Source organism: Saimiri boliviensis, chromosome 15 (assembly GCF_048565385.1).
Source record: "Saimiri boliviensis isolate mSaiBol1 chromosome 15, mSaiBol1.pri, whole genome shotgun sequence".
In the NCBI taxonomy this organism is placed as follows: domain Eukaryota; kingdom Metazoa; phylum Chordata; class Mammalia; order Primates; family Cebidae; genus Saimiri; species Saimiri boliviensis.
This window is the reverse complement of record NC_133463.1, coordinates 41,365,914-41,385,628: the sequence shown is the minus strand read 5'-3', so window position 1 is coordinate 41,385,628 and position 19,715 is coordinate 41,365,914. Positions and strand designations below refer to the sequence as shown.

Here is a 19,715-nt window from a genome sequence, read left to right as displayed (position 1 = left end):
TTAATTCTGGCTAAGTCTTTTATTTTTAAAATTCTGGTTTTCTTATGTTAAGTGTCCTAATCAAATTTCTAACACCATTTTTTTTTCTCTTCCACAGACTTTAATGGAACAATTTTTTAGTTTCTGATAGAAGGGTTCTGACATTGAAATAGATAATATGTCTACATGTTATAGAAATGTAGAAATAATCATGCATGTACTCAAACATCTGAAAATGGAGGTTACATTTCTATATTCCATCTGTCATCAGACCTTAGCCATGTTAGATTTTTTTGTTGTTGTTGATAAGAAAAGGCAGATTTTCCTCAAATTTTCTTTTGCCAAATAGATAGACTTAATATAAAAGCAACTGCAAAATGTTCAATCTTTATTCAGAGTTGAATTTTGAATAAACAAATCAAGAATTTTTATAATTATGTGTTAAGTGATTATAAGTTTTTTCTACTGTATTTAGCAATGCAATGTTTACCTTTTATATTACTAAATATATTAATTTTCTTCTCAAGAAAATCAGTAATACTTAGGGATTGGAGGTTTCCTGAGTGTAATATTGAAAAACTTAAAAAGCCGTTGATACCCATTCAATCTAATGATTTACCTTTTGATTATTTGTTTTGTTTGTTTGTTTAAGGATTAAAACAAGGAGAGCCAATCATGACTGGCAAAACACAGACCAGCAATGTCACCAATAAGAATGACCCCAAGTCCATCAACTCCCGTGTTTTCATTGGCAATCTAAATACGGCAATTGTCAAGAAAGTTGACATTGAAGCCATTTTTTCAAAGTATGGAAAAATAGTTGGATGCTCCGTTCACAAAGGGTATGCATTTGTACAGTACATGAGTGAGCGACATGCAAGAGCTGCAGTGGCTGGAGAAAATGCCAGAGTCATTGCAGGCCAACCACTTGGTAAGTCACGCTCAGACGTGGGTCTCATTCTATTGTTCATATATCTGGAAATCGTTGTATTTCTCAAAAGCCAGCACCACTGTTGGTTCTATCTCTTCTTAAACCAGTTAGAGTGCTTGTATATTTATAATTTATATTTTTTGTCCTCATATTGTTTTATATATAGATATCTTATTTTCTCTGCAAATTTATAAACTTGAGATCAAGACTACTTTGCAATACTTATTACCTCCACCAATTCTAACAGAGCCAGGCAAATAATAAATATACATCATGTTTAACTTTATTTCAATTGGCATACCATCAATCTTCCTGGAAACACTATCCTATGCAAAAAATAACTGTGCTTGTTATACTTAGGGCATTTGATCAGAGGGCCCAATGCATTTTCCTCATTTCCTTTTTTTGGGGGGCAGGAGAGGGGTTAGAAAATAGCAAAAGAAAGAAATTTTTAGAACTGAAAAAGAATATAATTCACATTTTTAAAAATCTAGTTAAGAATTTTGTATATTATGCCTATTTAATCATGAATAATAATCAGATTTCTGTCTAATGTTTAAGAAATAGTATTGTTTTTTTCAAAGAAAGAAAAACAGTGCAGTCTCAAAATTAAAAGACTTGGAAAAATATTTTATAATCAGTGTATAGATAAAAATAAAATTTAGATAATTTAGATGTTTTTCTATCTTAGGAAAAAATTACAATTAATACATTAATGATTCCTCAATTTATATTTCTTATTCTGTCTAGATTCATAGATCAAATTCATTGTACATCATCCTCTCATGGATACTCAAAAGGCATTTCAGCTTCATATGCCTGGAAAAAAATCCATGATTTTCCACACCTTCAACCTGCTCCATTCCCAAGCTTTTTCATTATAATAAAGGGAACCCCCAATTTAGCCAGTTTTTCAAAGAAAAAACAACTTTGATTCTTAACTCCCCCGACACATGCACACACTTCAAATATAATCCATTATCAAGTTTATGTGTCAATATATTGCAAATATATTCCAAAACCAATCTCCTTTTAAATCCATACTGAAGGCCACCTCATACACACCACGATTGTATCTCAGGGGCACTGAAATAACTCTCTAGTTTGTCCGCTTCTTTTTACTCTTGCTAGAGTATCTTTTAAAAACATAGATCAGATTATGTCCTTAACCTACTTGTAAGCCCCTGATGCCTTTCTCATACAGAATAAGTTTCACATTCTATATCATACTTGCAGTGCCCTGCACTGCCACATCTTCAACTCTATCTCCTTGTTCCCTCTGCCTTCTTGAACCACTCTAGTAATTCTGACTGCCTTGAGAATGCCTCAAACATTCCAAGATTGTTCCTACTTCAGAGGCTTTTTATTTGCTATCCCCTCTGCTCAGATGACAGACAGGTCTTTGCTAATTATTTGCTCCCTGCTTTATTGAATATGCTGTGCTCAAAATTTACTTTCAATGAAAGGCGTTTCCTGACCAGCCTATCTAAAATAGAATAGTCATCTTCCTCCTTCCCTCACTGTCTATTCCATTACTCTGTGTTTTTTCAAAGCCCTTATTAGCATCTGGATTACATAGTTTAATTTTAATCTTACCTGTGTCATGACCACAAACATAATAAAACTGAAGAAGTATACAAAAGAACCAAGTTCAATGTACAGAGAAACAAAGCTAGAAGACTGTTAACAATATTGTGAATACTATCAAATAATATAACAATTAAAACTATTTGAGAAGATATGGAATTCATTAAAATATAGGAATAGTCAGAGGTAGTAATCTTGAAAGAAAAAAGCAAAAGTTGTTTTGCCTAGGTGCCAGCTATTAAACTACAAAAAAAAAAATCACTATCAGATAGAAATATAATTTTTATTTACATTGGTCCCATCCAACCTTTTATATTGTAAAGAAAGGAAGTACTTTTCAACAGACATTGATATATTTTCCACTTGTCTTTTTTTTTTTTTTTCCTCAGTGTCTAAATGCTGCTTGCTTACTTTAACATGAGAATTTTCTGACATTTTTGTTTCCCTTTTTAAGTTGAAAGTCTTATTTCAAGGCCATATCCCAGCAGATTTCAAGGAAAGCTCTATTTACTATCTGTATCCTGATTGTTATGAAACTAACAAATACTTGAGGAAATGCATTTAATTATTTTTATTGTTTTGAAAAATCAATTATCAGTTTACGATCGATTAAAAGTCTGATTCACTTTTTAGCAAGCTACAGCTAATTTTCTGGAGTTCTGTTTCCTGTCACTACTCAGTTGATTGCTGTCTTTTTGAGAAGAATACAATGGACACAGATAAATATCCACACTAAAAATGTAGTGCCTTACCTGCACAAGCCCAAGGAAAAAAATGATGACACCAAATTGCTTTGCTTTGAGAAGCACAAAGTTAAATTGTGCCTCTTCTAAAATCCTGTTTCTCATTCTCAGCGATTCCTCTTGGAACCTCTCTTAGTTTTTTCCTCTGGTAAATCTTTAGAGCATATATCTTCATCACCTATAATCACACTTTGTGCCTGAAACCAAGTCCGAGACTTTATTCCTTTAGTTCAAATCTAATCTTTCACTACTTCTGTCCAGGCTGAATGGCTTTTCATACAAAGCAAGTGCGTTACAATTTAACTAACAACTGTGCTTTTCAGGTCAAGTGCCTGAATATACTCACCTTTTTAAAAACTGTCTTGCTAGAAACTCAGGTTTGCCTGCCAGCTGTCTTCCCATAGAGAGCTACATGTCTTCCAATAGAACTCAGTTCCTCCGTCAGGTCCCAAAGACCGTTACTTTCTGGGATGTGTATACATTGCTAGCTTTAAGTACTGTGCCTTTGTTTTTGATGATTTGGGGAAACACTTGGGTTCAAGTAAATTAATCACTTTCTTCTTCAGTTTTTCTATTCCCAATAAAACCCTTTCTAATATTCGGCCCCAACAAACCCCAGCAAGTCCTTAATATGAAGCACATCTTTATGGATGAAATAATAGGCCATTATTATATGAGATTGTTGTTAGTATCAGGTACCACAACCTATCTAAGCATTCTCCTTTTTCTTAAGAGTGAGAAGGAAATTAATATTGATTAGATCATGCACTGAATTGTACTTTACCTGTATTACCTTATTTGATCTCAAATAATGCATATTTGTATATCATTTTCCGAAAAGGAACAACTTTTATTTACTGCGTGTTTAAATTGTGCATATATAATTAAGAGATTAAAAATTAAACATGAGTGGTATCAGGAAATATTAAGCCTGCTAATGTGATTTCTTAAAGCTTTATGAAGATTATAGACAACCTGGCTGTAATTTAATTTACTTTCTTATATATTTCCAGTTGTTTTGGCACATCTTTTGTACCATGGTAGAAAGAGAGAATCCCTTTTTATTCTCGGCTTCCTGTCTTTGATATAAAATAGGAGACTGTTAACCCCTGTGTGAAAAAAATACTGCATTTTGACTCACATTATTTAGAAATTCCTAAAAAGTCAGAATCTATCTATTAAATTATTCAGAATATTTTTTAAATCACAATTTCTATATTGTAAAAATCCTCATTAAAAATGTATCTCTATATTGGTTATTTAATTGATTTTAATACTATTTAAATATAAGCAGGTGAAATTTAACATATTCTCTTAATATTTAATTGAATTTGAATTCTAAGTTTTTTAATATTAGAAATATTTATTGCATTTTTCAATTTAAGTGTAGTCATTAGAACTTTTTTCCTCAAAAACATTATATACGAGTTAAAAACTTCTTAAATGCTTGAGACAGTTTTTATAAGTAGTCATACACAAAGTGTCCTTTTACACAAAATGTTATGCAAAGGTTAGCGACTAACACTAGACAGTGCCAATTTTACGTATCTACTGATTACACTGGCTGATTACACACCTGCTATAAATAAACATTTGCAATGTCTTTCTTTATATTCAGATTATTTTACTGTTACAATGCTTGTAAAAGATAGTTTATAAACTGGAGAACTCAGCTGCTGATAGTAGGAGGAAACACACGCTGAAAAATAATTTATCTAGAACAATCATTTTTGTTCTAAAACCCATATGCACACCCTTGGCTTTAAGAAGCAAAGTTTGCTTTGAGAAAATAATATATAAAGCAGATAATTAAATTAATTTTATCACATTGTATGTGTCTTGCAAATGCAGAAATCGTTCGACGTGGGAACATGATGAATATGGATTGTAAATTTTAAAGTAAATATGGTGAATATATTTAACTAGATCCTGAACAAAGTAATGGAATTGTGTTAGTATAGAGAAAGATGTTGGGGAGCGATCATAAGAACAAAGAAGAGAGCAATCAAATCCTTGTAACAATTCCTGTCAAGCATGTGCTGAGTGCAATAGATTTTGAATGTCTTTTTATCCCCAACAGTTTTTCATCCAGATTGATCTTTTCAAAATGCAAATCTAATCATGTCACTGTTATTTAAAACTTTCAGGGATTTCTCATTGTCCTCAGAAAAAAGACTGAAACCTTTGCTGTGGGTTACAAGTTTCTACCTCATTTGCTTCTTTGTCATCTGCAGACTCACATCACAGCCTTCTCAACCTTGCTCAGACATCTAGCTAAATTGCCTTCTTTCAGTTCTTTGAAAAATTCATGTTCTATTGTCCAACAGGGCCTTTGCACATGCTATCTTGACTGCCCAGAATGTTCTTCCTTATGAAGCTCTGCAAAACCTCACTCTACTTCCCCTTTATCCTTTTTACCTGGTTAATCATTCTTAAGATCTCAAATCAAATTTCATTACTTTAGTGAAAAAGTATTTGCATCCCTCAAAGCTAGTTGAAGTGTTTTACACTTTCTAGCCAGTTTCTTCTTTTCAATTGTATTTTTATGTTTATTATTTGTCATTGATAGATGCGTCTTCTCCCTCTAAGCTATAAATTTCTTAGGGAATGAACTATATATGATTTTACTCATCTTCTTAGCACCTAACAAAATGCTAACACCTCCATGACAAATGATCAGTGAGGAGGTACTGGATGAATGGTTGGATAGATGGTCAGTTGGAGGAATGGATGGACCTGGCTAAGAGGGTTCCTTGCATTGAAAAGAGCACCACAGAAAGAAGACAAAGAAATAGGAGGATGAGGAATAAGAAGAGAACAGGGAGAAGAAGGAAAGAGAAGGGGCAATTGCAAGTTCTCCAGAAAGCAAGATGATATAATTGGGGTTGCTGTTAAGTAAAGACAATGTGGTTGTGATCTGCTTGCTAAGCTGACTAGGTATTTAACATTGATATTCTTCAACAGGCATTCCAAAGGCAACTGTTCCATAGGCCTGATTTCAGTTTTCTATAAATACAATCCAACCTTTAGTAAGTATGAAGTATTAACACATATATACTTTATTCAAAGGTTAGAGTAAATGATATATTGGTTTGAAGAAAGATTTCTATTCATGAAAAACTTCCTACACATTCCTTAAAATGTCATCCTTTCATAGTTTTCTCTTATTAATGGCTGTATATTTGCATGGCACTTCATCACTGTCAAATTTCTTTCGTGCACATATTATCTTCTTTGATTTTCACAATGCCAAGGAGTAATATTAGTATTTGTGCCCATTCTGCTCCCTAGGAGCCGAAGCACAGAGGAATGAACTTGCCAGATCACCAACAGTGATGCAAGATTGCTGGCTCATATTTTTTTACCCTAATTAGTTTTACTATTTCACTTTTCAGAAATTTATTCCATTTCAGTAGATTATCATAAACTCTGTCATCCAAAGAATAATACTTTAGAGAGTGAAAAGGTTATTCTCACTGATTTTGCTTTGTTTGTGGGGCCTGTCCTGGGCATGATAGGATGTTTAGTAGCATCCCTGACTTCTACCTGCAAGATACCTAGAGTACCCCTTCCAAATAGTGACAGTCAAAAATTGTCTCCATATTACCAAATGTCTCCATATTACCAAATTGTCTCCATATTACCAAATGTCTCCTGTGAGGCAAAATCACTCCAGTTAAGAATTACTGTCTTAGGGTACTATCACACCAAAATAAACTCCATTAATTTTAAGAAATGTTCTAATGGTTTTAGTCTGGATAAACTATATTAAAACAATGCTTTGAGTTATTTTGACAGTAACTGATAACTTATAATAAGACTATGTCTTTTTCAATTGTTCAGAAAATAAAACTTGATAAGTGCCTTTCAGGGCAATCACCAGTTTGTTACGAAGACCTCTGTCTCAGCACATCTTTAATACACTGCCTTTTAGAGGTGTGATTTTTTTCCATTAGATCCCTCCATTCAAACATATCTAATAACCACTAGAAATGATGAAGAAAAAGAAAACATCATGGAAGTGTTAAGTGAAAAATACAGAGTTCCAAAATTACTCAGAGGCTCGGGATGATTTTCAAATATATACTATTCAACAACAACACTAAAAACTTAAGACAAAGAAAGAATTGCAGCATCTCTAGTTGATGTTGTCCGCAACAAATACATTAGTTTTACCAAGCATTCATCCTGTTTTGTTTTGGTAAGTATTACTCTTCTGCATATGCCTCCAGGTTCAAATTGGATGCAGTGTCTGAGCATCTAGCAAGGACAGATTGACAGAGAACTTAGGGTGAAATTATGAGTATGGATAATCATTTTCGACAAAGTAGTCTATCACAGAACCCCTTAAAAAGCTTATGAACCTTATGGAGATTTCTAAGTCATGAAAAATTTTGTAGAAAACATCTAAAGAATGCCGCAGATAATAAACAGCACTTTTAGCAAGGCACCATTATATAGTTCTATTACCATGTGGACTGAGAAAAAAGAAGTTTATTTTTAGCTTTTGCCTCAGTGTCTAAATCATACTTTTTAAACTTGGTAGTTTAACAAAACTTTTAAACTTGATAGTTTAACAAAACTTTCTAAACTTGATAGTTTAACAAAACTTTCACTTTCAAAGATACAAATCAAATGTTAGTCCTTCAGTTACTTTATTAGCTGCAATAAGAATACGAAAATATTTGAATTTGTAAATCTTTGAATTTTTCTTAACAACCTTTGAAACTATTCACTATTCTAGCTTTCTTTTTCCACTAACAAAATGTTCAACTCATTCCTGTATTTTAAACGTCTAATTTTCCTAACAGATTTTATATTATACAGATTATTCATAGTTCATCAATTGCAGAATGCTATGTAGGGTTGACTACTATGTTTGTTTTTAAAAGTCTATTCATGGGCCAGGTGCAGTGGCTCACGCCTACAATCTCGGCACGCTAAGAGGTCTAGGCAAGTGGATTGCTTGAGCCCAGGTGTTTCAGACCTGCTCCAGCAACATGGCAAAACCCCATCTCTGCAAAAAATACAAAACTTAGCTGGGTTGGGGGCATGCCCCTGTGATCTTAGCTACTAAGGAGGCTGAGGTGGAAGAATCACCTGAATCAAGGAAGTTGAGGCAGCGGGCTACGGTGAGCTGTTAACCATACCACTGCACTTTAGCCAATGAAATCCTGTCAAAAAAAAAATCTACTCACAAGACTGTGGAGGGACTGAAATGTTATACAAATGAGTAGGAGTATAAAAAATAACTTACAAGATGATACTTAGTACAAATGACTTTTGTTTCATCTTTTCTGGAAATCTTAGGAATATATTGCCATCTCATTTTCAGGAGCTTGTAGTAATAATGTTTTTTATTCATATGTCATTTTCCCTCATCAACCTTCTCAAAGAAGATTAATGTACATGTCATTGCATTTTTAAAAAATCCTTCAAGGAAGCTAGATAGTAGATTTAATTAAACCCATTTCACAAATAAGGGAATTCTATAATGTATTTAATGTTAAAGAGAGCAGATTTTTATGAAAAAAGTCTCAGAAATTTCTTCTAACATTTTGCATAATTACTGTAAGTTATCCTTAATTCTTCCTCTAAGGTGTGTATGTCTGTATATATAAATTGTTTAAGAAGTCTTCAGCCTCATCCTTTACTGTCATCAATTAAGAAGTAATAAAAACAATACTATGTGGGTTATAAAGTACAATAGACCTTTAAAGTTTTCAGTAATTAAACAGAGCTACCTAAAATGCTGTAAACAAATGCTAATTAGCAAGCTTCCACAATAGAGTGAATTATAGAACTAACCATCTGTCAACCAGGGAGATGCATGGCCCCACATGTGATAGAAAGCCTGGGGGATTTATTTTCTATTTCTAAAACTGGTTATTTGACTCAATCACTGAACCTAAATTAGTGAAAGTGTAGTAGAAACTGTAAATAATTTTTTTTCATTGAAACTATCACTGGAAACTTCTGAGCAACATATAAAGATCTTATTAATTCTAACTTGCTTGTTGTTAATCCCTAGTACAAAGCTAAATAATATATAAGATAATTGAAAAAATTCAGTATCTCAAATTGTCCTTTAATCTGGGATATAAAACATCTGAAAGTCACTTATAAACTAATTTCAGATGCTCTACTACTGTAAACATTTATTCTTTCAACACTACATGTGTTGTTTTAGGTGTTGGCCAACACATATTAAATTTTAAAAGAGAATAAACACATAGTCCTCCCACCAAAATGAAATAAGATAAACTATAAAGTAAAATGATAAAACAGGTTACTGCTTTTAGAAAATATTCTAATTGTGGAGTAAAATATGTATACATAAGATAACATGCAGCCGGGCGCGGTGGCTCAAGCCTGTAATCCCAGCACTTTGGGAGGCCGAGGCGGGTGGATCACGAGGTCGAGAGATCGAGACCATCCTGGTCAACATGGTGAAACCCCGTCTCTACTAAAAGTGCAAAAAATTAGCTGGGCATGGTGGCACGTGCCTGTAATCCCAGCTACTCAGGAGGCTGAGGCAGGAGAATTCCCTGAGCCCAGGAGGCAGAGGTTGCGGTGAGCCGAGATCGCGCCATTGCACTCCAGCCTGGGTAACAAGGGCGAAACTCCGTCTCAAAAAAAAAAAAAAAAAAAAAAAAAAAGATAACATGCAGATGAAGACGGTAAATACAAGATCTGCGTGATGTAATGCAGATCAAATACCATAAAAGGATGAAGTATTGTAAATATGTTTAAGAAAGGCTTATTTATTCCACAGTTGTGGAATAAAATATGCACCTATGAAACAACACACAATAGGAAGTGGGAAACTCAAATTGAAGTGTTATGTAATACATATCAAGCACTACTGAAATTTTAAATAAAAAGTTTTATAAAGTTGTTTGGATTTCTATTAAGAAATATAAATTTCAATTTAACTGTTAATATAAAATAGGTGGCAAACAAATTGAGTATTAATTATGAAGAACATCTTTAGAGGCTGCAATTCTTAAGTAATTTTAACTGAAACCAAAACACAGAACTGTAATATAGCTTGCAATGTTTGTGAAAGATGGTGGTTTCAAGCTAGGCTCTAGACTCACGCTTCATATGTTAGAGTCCTAGCTCTCTACTTAAGACGTGAAACTTTGGACAAGATGCTAAAGGAGATGCTGCTGTTCTCTTGTCTGTAAAATGTAGAAATCAGAATAAGGCCTACCTCATAAGTTGTGAGGATCAAATGTGTCTATATGTGTAAAACAGTTAAAAACATTGCCTGGAACATATAAAGTGCTGTAAAAATTTTTAAAAAGGCAAAAGGGCTAGACCTCCAATTAAGTACTGTTGTTTAATGCCTTCTAAAAATGAGTTTAGAAAACTTGAGAAACGAGTTCTAGATCTTTAGCTTTCTGAAGGTGTTGGTCCTGTTACAAGAATTTATCTTCTCTGACCCTAATTTTCTCATTTGTGCGGAAGCCCTGGGTCTAGGAGATCAGTAAGATAAAAGACCAAGTAATCATGATGATTTATGCTTTTTCCATCTTGTTGAAAAAATCTTCTCCTCTTCTTTGGCCATAAAGACATCATTCTTTGTTTTCTTTAAAGGGACTTCTGTGTTTGTTTTACTATTCACGTTTAGATTTCAATAACCCTGGAATTGAGTTTTTTTGGTGTGGTATTTGGTAGTGAAAAAGATTCACTCATTTCCATATGAATATCAATCCCACAGGATTTGTTGAAGAGACTCTTGTTTTCTAACTGTCCCGAAATAATATCCCTCTAAATATATATATATATATTTGATCACTTAATATATGAGAAAACTCAATATTTTACTATTATTATTTATCATAGGATTTTGGGTTTATATGTGTGTGTGTGTGTGTGTGTGTGTGTGTGTGTGTGTGAACTCTATATTAAATTAAGGAAGTTCTCTTATATTTCTAGTTGGCTAACAATTTTTACCAGGAAATCATGATGAATTTTATTAAGTATATTTCAGGCATACATTGAAATGAATTTTTATTTTCCCTTTTATTCTGTTAGTGTAATGAACTACGACAATTAATTTTTATTTGTGAAATTACACTCATACTTCTGTAATCAACCTAACATGATTTAAAAAATTATCTTGTGCTTTATTAAACCTCCATATTCATGATAAAAGATTGGCTTATAGTATTTTTCTTATGTCCATGTCAGTTTTACTGTTGAGGAGATGCTTGCATCATATAACAAACTAGGAAGTATTTCTACTTTTCCTGTTATCTGGAAGAATCTACATGTGATTGGTGATATTTCATAATATTTGGATAATCCATCAGTGATGCCAATTAAGACTGGAATATTTTGTGGAAATATCTTTAATACAGGTCTAATTGCCTTCATTGAAAAGCACTATTAAGATTTTAAAATATTTTCTTGTGTGCGTTATAGAAAAACAAGTTTTCAAAAAAGTGTTCATTTGATAAACATTATAAAATCTATTAGCATAAGATTGTTGAAAGCTTTGTTATGTCTTTTCATTTTTTAATCCTAATAGTGATTTTTCCTTAACTCTTTCATTTTAAGTCAGATTAGTCATATATTCAAGTACCCAAATTATGGCTGTGTGTATTTTCTCTATGGCATGTTCGTTTTTGCCTCATGACTCTGAAATAATATCCTTACTTTTTTCTTCTAATCTTTTTGGGTTTAATTTTCCACTCTTTTTCTAACTTCATAAATAAAGAAATAGATAATTGATTTTAGCTTCTCATGTTTTCTAAAACAGCATAAGTCTGTAATTCTCTCTTAGCACAGACTTAGTCTCATCCCATATGTTCTAGTATGTCATATTTTCAGAATAATTTAGTTGATAAATATTTTCTAATTCATGTTGATATTTCTTCTTTGGCCATGTGTTATTTGGAGGTTACTGAAATTATAATTTTAAAAATTGTTTTTATCTTGATTTCACTGTAATCAGAGAATAAAAAATAATAAAATTAATTAAAATTCAATGAGAACTTTTAAATAGCCCTAGATATGGTCAGTTTTAGCAAGTGTTCTATATGCGGTTGACACACAACATATATATTCTATTGTTTTGGGAAGCCTTCTTTATGTGTCAAACAGGCAAAAACTGCTAATTAAATTACTCTGACCTTCTGCATAATTATTGATTTTTGTCTTCTTTCCATCAGTTATTAATATATGTGAATTATGATTATAGGTCTATCTGCTTATCTTCTTAGTTTTTTTTTTTTTTGCTTTATGTATTTGTAGCAATATTACTTAGTAAATACGAACTTGGAATTAACGTATCTTCCTAATGTAGTCATCATCTTTTTATATAGTGTGATTTATCTATATTTTTAGTAATTATTTCTGTTTTAGAGAAAAATTGTTTAATCTTAATATTGCTTAATTCATTTCCTCTTGAGTTGTGTTTGTATGGTATATCGTTTATCGTCTGCTTTAATTTCAATGATTCTGTGTCATAATATTTAAAGTGTTCTTGCAAGGAACATTGAATCTTCCAAATACAGTATTACAGCCTTGTTTTTTAATTCCAATAACCTATTCACATTAAATTATGGTTATATTTTAATTTCTGTGTACAAATCTGTTATTTTTAAAGTTTGTTCCGTGTACAAAAATTTGTTAATTTTTGGCAATTTTTAGATTCATCTTTTATTTTTCTGTTTCTATTCCCTTAGCTTCTACATTCTTTATACTGTATACTACATTCTATATACTTTACTATTCTTGTGATATTACCCTAGAAGTTGCAACAGGTGTCCTTGATTTATTAGTTTAATGTAAATTATACTTCATACTCCTTCCCAGATAATCTTAAATCCTCAGAATACTTCACGTTCATTTTTCCACCTCCCACCTTTTATGTTATAGTTGTCATGAATTTTAATTTTACATATATTTTGCTTTCTTTCTTAACTTTATTTTGGAGATTTTCAAACATATAAAATTGAAGAGACCATATAATGAACTAGGTGTACCATATAATGAACTATGTGTACATTGACTCCACCTTAGCAATTATCAAAATATACCATATTACTTTTTTAAACATCATCCATTTCCTCCTCAGTACCTGGATTATCTTTAAGCAAATTCCAAGTCTCAGATTACATCATTTAATCTGCCAATATTTCAGCATGCATGTGTGTGCATATGTATATTATTTCTGCATTTATGTATATATTTAAATATATAAATTGTAATTTATTTGAAAAAATAATCACAGTATTATTATCTGATACAGTTTGGCTGTGTTCCCACCCAAATCTCATCTTGAGTAGTAGATCTCATATTCCCCATGTGTTGTGGGAGGCACGTTGTGGGAGGTAATTGAATCATGGAGACAGTTAGCCCTCATTATATTCTCATGATAGTGGGTGAGTTCTCACAAGGTCCAATGGCTTTGTAAGGGACTTTCCCCCTTTTGCTCAGCATTTCTCCTTGCTGCCACATGTGACGAAGGCCGTGTTTACTTCCCCTTCTGCCGTGATTATAAGTTTGCTGAGGCATCCCCAGTCCTGTGGAACTGTGAATCAATTAAACTTATTTCCTTTATAAATTACCAAGTCATAGATATTTCTTCATAGCAGCGTGAGAGTGGACTAATACATCATTTCACTGAATATAATTGCTGTAATTCCTTAGTGTAAATCCAGTAACAATCCTGTTTTCATAGTTCCCTCTAATAATAGTTTAATTTGTTTGAATTGAAATTCATAAAATATATAGAAATTGAGATTCATTGACACATCCCTTAAGTCTTTTAATTTATAAGCTTTCCTAATATATTCCCACATCCCTTTGTATTTTATGTTGAAATGTATTTTGACTCAGTTCAAAGAACAAAATCATTTGTCCTGTATAATTTTACAGGTATGTAGTTTAATTATTGCATCCTTCTGGTATCATTTAACTTGCTTCTCTGTTTCTTGTACTTCCTGGAAATTATTAGTTATGTCTAGAGGCTTGATTAGATTTAGGTGGAATTTTTTTAAGTTTATTCCTAGTGACTGTGAACTTCCATCAGAAGGGACATTACTGATTTTCTCTCCTTTTGTGGTGCTAACAGCCAGTGAATATACAATTCCCTCCTATCTTTTGTTGTTTTTTTTGCTGTAATTATTCTAAAAAGAGAAACTTTTTTCATCTTACCATAAATTATGATTGTATAGAAAAGTAGGGTAACTTACTATTTCCCCTTGATAGTAGTATTCAAAATAGTGAAGTGGTGCTGCACCACTTCACAAAATCTGATAAATCACCATGAAATAACTTACTCATGTAACCAAATACTACCTCTTCCCCAAAAATCTATAGAAGCAAAAATTTTTAAAAAAAATATTAAACTGGTTTCCTAGTATTTTCTTAAGACTAAAATTGAGTTTTAAAATATTCTTAATAATTTTATGAGCTCAGGGATTCAACATAGTAGATACATTTCAGTTCCTCGCCATTATCTCAATTAATGGTCAAATTATCATGACTTTGGTTTTGGCACCTTATATATCTTTGTTTCTGGGTCATTTTGACATATCTCTAGTAGTCTTCGATAGTTTCCTTTATTTCTGATATGACAAAATGTTCCTGAATCATAATTTCCTCTCCCATTTTTGCAAAATACTCCAGTATCATTTAGTGGGAAATACTATTTAGATCCAATAATTTGGGTGCCAAGAAAGCTCATGAACTTCATCAATCTTACAGTGACATTTTCTGTCAGCATTGTTAGAAATCTCACTTCTCAATGACGTTATTATAACTACTTATTTGGTTATCCCCCAATACACATATAAGTCTCAGTAAAACAGTACCACCAGCACCAACATCATTATGATAACTGAAAAGAGTTTAATAGTTTCTTATTTGAGGGCTGTATTTTTTCCATAGGGAATATTCTACTAGGTAAGAACAACAAAATTATTATGTTTTAAAGTCATTTGGAGTGGTTTTTCCCTGTGAGGTTATGTCACTAGGTAATATTTTGTTATTATACTTAATTTTTTACAACCATGTACAATACTTATATGATTCCAAAATCAAATTAAACATACATATATTCAAATAAATTTAGCTTTTAATTTTTCCCTCTACTCTCCTCTCTCTCCTCTCACCTGTAAACTCGTTTTTTATAAAATCTACCTAATCTATTTTTCTATCTACATACCCTCCACTTTAGATAAATCATGTTGTGTTAAACATACTTTTATCCATGTCAGAATTTTCTCTATTCTTGTAAAAATTTCTTATCTTTTTGAGATATTATCTTTTTATCACTGCAGTTATTCTATTGTGTAGATGCTCCATGACCCATGGTTTATTAAACCAGATTACTGAGATGACTACTGACATTCAAATGTTTCTAGTCTTTTCTTGTCATTAGTTACACTGCAGAAAATAACCTGTTGAATATGCTCTTTCATATTTTACACAGGGTACTCTGAGATAGATTCCTAGAATTAAGTGTGATATCAAATAGTAAGAACATATTAAATTTTGCCAGATATTTTCAACTCTCCATCATATCATACAACTTTACATTTCATCTTGCAGTGTTTAGCAACATCTATTTTGCATATATATTCCATATACCCATATATTTGGAATACATTTTATAACATAAAATATGTGTGTTAAGACTTGAATTTTTTCCCATCTGATGGATGATAAGTAGTATCTCATATAGTTTTAATTGTATTTCTCTTATTAAAAGTGAAATAGGTTGTATTTTTCCTATATATTACTTTTGTTTTTATTTTACTTGTGGCAATTAAGAAAATAATTAATGTTATTACCTTTTAATTGTTCCTCCTTGAATCATATTTCTGAAAAAAATTCTCACTCCTAATAGTAATAAAAATTTGCCTTTTTTTCTTCTCATGCGTTTTTATGTTCCATATTTATGTCTCATATGTGTGGAATTTACCCTGTTATGCAATATAAGAAATTGGTCAAATTTTTACCATAGCTGGTATCCAGCTATACCATCATCACTTATTTTAAAATCCATCTTTTCCTCTATAGTTTAAAATCCTGCCTGTGCAGTATTTTACATTTCCGTAAAGAGTCAGTTCTATTTTTGGATTTGCTTTCTGTTCCATTGGTCAGTCTGACACAAAACCTGTCAATACTAAATGATTTTCATTGGAGAAGAGTATATTTTACCCTCTGACTGGACAGTCCTCCTCCATGCTCTTCTTTTTCAAAACTATCCTCTCTGTACCTACTAGATTTTTCTTTCTAATAAAAGTTTCATTCAGAATTTTTAGATACAGAACAAATTATATTCTAATTGGGCTTGCTTTAAATTGATAAATAAACATGGAGGGTTGACAGCTTCGTGACATTGGAACTCTGCAACTAAATACATAATATGTATTTCTCTTTGTCCAGATCACTTCCGTGCCTTTTGGAAGTGTTTTTATGGTTTACTTCATGTATGTTCCTCATGTATATTTAATGTTTCTGTTTTAGTATATTCTTTTCAATTTATTAGTTTAAATGGAGTATTTTCTCAAATCATATCTTTTTTTCTTTATATTTTATAACTGATATTTTCATATATAAATGTTACTGAGCTTTTGGGGGATAATATTCTAACATACTTTACAAATCATCTCTTTATTAAGTGGTACTGTTGATATTTTCTGCTTGTCAAACTATATAGTCATATCTGCAAATAAAGATATCTTGTGTTTTAGTATCATATTAGTATGCTTTTCCTCGTCAAACTGTATTAACTAATAGCTCCAAAAGAACTTTGGCATTAGTAACAATGATGAACATTCTTGTGTTGCTCCTGATTTTGCAGTAAAATTTAGCATTTCCACATTAAGATTCTGACTTGGGGGCAGTTTGCGTGTGTGCTATGTGTGAGGAGAAAGTGGCAGAGCGAGGTCAGAGAGTGGAGGGAGACAGAAAGAAGATAAAAAGAGACATTTTTTTCTTCTTAAGACCAGTCTCACTCTGTTGCCCAGTGACACAATCTCGGCTCACTGCAGCCTCAACCTCCTGGGCTCAAGTGATCTTTCTACCTCAGCCTCTGAAGTCGGTGACCACAGGTGCATGCCACCAGACCCAGCTAATTTTTGTGTTTTTAGTAGAGATAGGGTTTTGCTATATTGCCCATGCTTGTCTCAAACTTCTGGGCTCAAGTGATCTGCCTACCTCAGCCACCCAAGATGTTGGAATTACAGGTATGAGCTACCACACTCAGCCAAGAGAGAATTTTTTTTTCCCCCGGGGCTGGAGTGCAGTGGTGCCATCTCGTTTTTGTATCTGTAGTAGAGATAGGGTTTCACCGTGTTAGCCAGGATGGTCTTGATCTCTTGACCTCGTGATCTGCCCGCCTCGGCCTCCCAAAGTGCTGGGATACCAGGCATGAGCCACTGCATCTGGCTAATAGAAATCTTAATGTAAATATATAATGAATTTTGTCAAACATCTTTTTAGCATCATGGAGAGGACCATCTGACTTTTCTCCAGAACTCTACCAATGTGATAGATTACTATGAGTAAATGAATTTCTTAATAATAAATGCCACTTGCCTGGGATGTATTTATTACACTGCTGAATTCCGTTAGACAAATTTTAGAATTTAGAATTTTTATTTATAAGTGAGTTGATTAGTTGTTTACCATTTTTGAAGAAATCTTAGATTATACTCTGGCACAGTATGAATTCTGAATATTACTTCTTTTTCTGTGCTTGGATTATCTGATCTTTAAAGATTTGTTAGGCTTCCCCTGGATAACCAAGTGTATCTAGGAATTTTAGGGGTGGGTGGGGCTCTTGAATAATTTTATTTATTCAATAATAATTATGCTTTCTTACTCTCCTCTCCCCCTTATTATTTTGGTTAAGAAAGATAGTGATTTGTATATTTTTTGTAGTTTTCAAATAATCTATTAGATTTCCCAGGTCTATTTTTATTTAAATAGTTTTTAAATTTTACTTTTAAGTTCTGGGATAGATGTGCAGAACGTGCAGGTTTGTTCCATGGGTATACGTGTCCGTTGGTGGTTTGCTGCATCCATCAACACAATACCCATCAACACCTTAAACCCTGCCTGCATTAGGTATTTGACCTAATGCTCTCCCTCCCCAGCCTACCCCATGACAGACCCCAGTGTGTGATGTTCCCTTCCCTGTGTTCTCATTGTTCAACTCGCACTTATTTTTAAATATTTTTTTCATCTTTTTAAGTGGGTATTACTTTTTATTCTTAATTTTTATTTTTAAATTAATATAGATATTTAGTGTTATTTCTGGCATTTGATATATTATGCTATATATATTTTTTACTTCTGTAGTTTTATTTTTATTTATTCTTTGATCCAAGAACTGTTTAACAGTTTCTTCTTTTTATCTCTAGGAAGACCTTTTTATTGTCATTAATTTCTCATCTTACTGAAGTTTTCTTTGTGGACTAATACGTCACATTTTGGTCAACATTCATGTGAATGATAGGGAATGTATCTAAAGGTTAATATCAGCTTTGAGAGTTGAGTTCACTGGCAAATGTCCACCATGGATCCTTACCCAGGTTTCCAGTGGTTTCCATTGTCTGAAGCTTAACTTTTAGTATATTCTCCAGAAAGGCTAATGAGAATAATATTCCATGAGTTATTGTTTTTATCCTCAAAGTTGTAGCCTTTATCCCTGAAGGTCACTTTCACTTATTTGCTCTTCTGAGTCAATGTCTCCAGGTTAAAAATGTGTTCCATTAACATTTCTTTTCAAATTAGATTTTTTTTCCAGAAATGTGTTCTCAACTTATAATTTATAGTAGTTAATTTATATTGTTTAACATTTCTTTGCTAACTTCTATGTTTATCACTTTTTCTCAAATCCTTTTTATCTTTGAAAGATTTTTTATTTTTTAAATTTACCTCCTTTCCATCTCATATGTCTCTTAAGCACGATTTTCTGTGTTTAGTTATTCATATGTCTCTTCTAACATAGGCTTTCTTTATTAAATTATTTTCTGTGATTTTCAAATATTTCCTGAGTTCTGTCACATGTTTGCAAATACCCTTTTCTTCACTCCTGTCATTGTAGGGACTTTCTTATTCTAATTGCTGTACTTATTTAATAGTTAAAACCATTTTCTTAAAAGTTTTAGTACATGTTGAAATTATATGTTACAATTTTGTTGATTTGTGGCCATGTATTTCCAGTATGCTTTTGTCATCTGTATGGATGTATTTCCAGTTCTTGTTTACTTTCATTTTCTCTTAAAACCTATTTGGAGACTTGAATATGATTTATTCCCATTGCGCATCTTAAAAGGAAATTTACTTTTCAGTGTTTTCAGAAGGGAGAAAGTAAGGCAAAATAGGTTTTCTGAAATTGTTAGAATTCTCACTTTTGTTTTCAAAAGTGATTTTAAAACATATCTTTTTATAACGTGAGTTCTCTTTACTGTTCTTTCTTCCTCAGTTTTATTTGAACTAGT

General features: G+C 32.2%; 1 protein-coding gene across 16 annotated transcripts in view; it reads left to right on the top strand.

The window, feature by feature from the left end:
- RALYL (RALY RNA binding protein like) overlaps window positions 1-19,715 on the top strand; it is a 768,288-nt gene that overhangs the window by 314,300 nt on the left and 434,273 nt on the right. For all 16 annotated transcript variants that reach the window (XM_074386928.1, XM_074386927.1, XM_074386930.1 and 13 more), the window contains exon 2: window positions 632-910. In XM_074386928.1, the coding sequence (XP_074243029.1) occupies window positions 632-910 (279 nt within the window). The remainder of the gene's footprint in view (window positions 1-631; window positions 911-19,715) is intronic.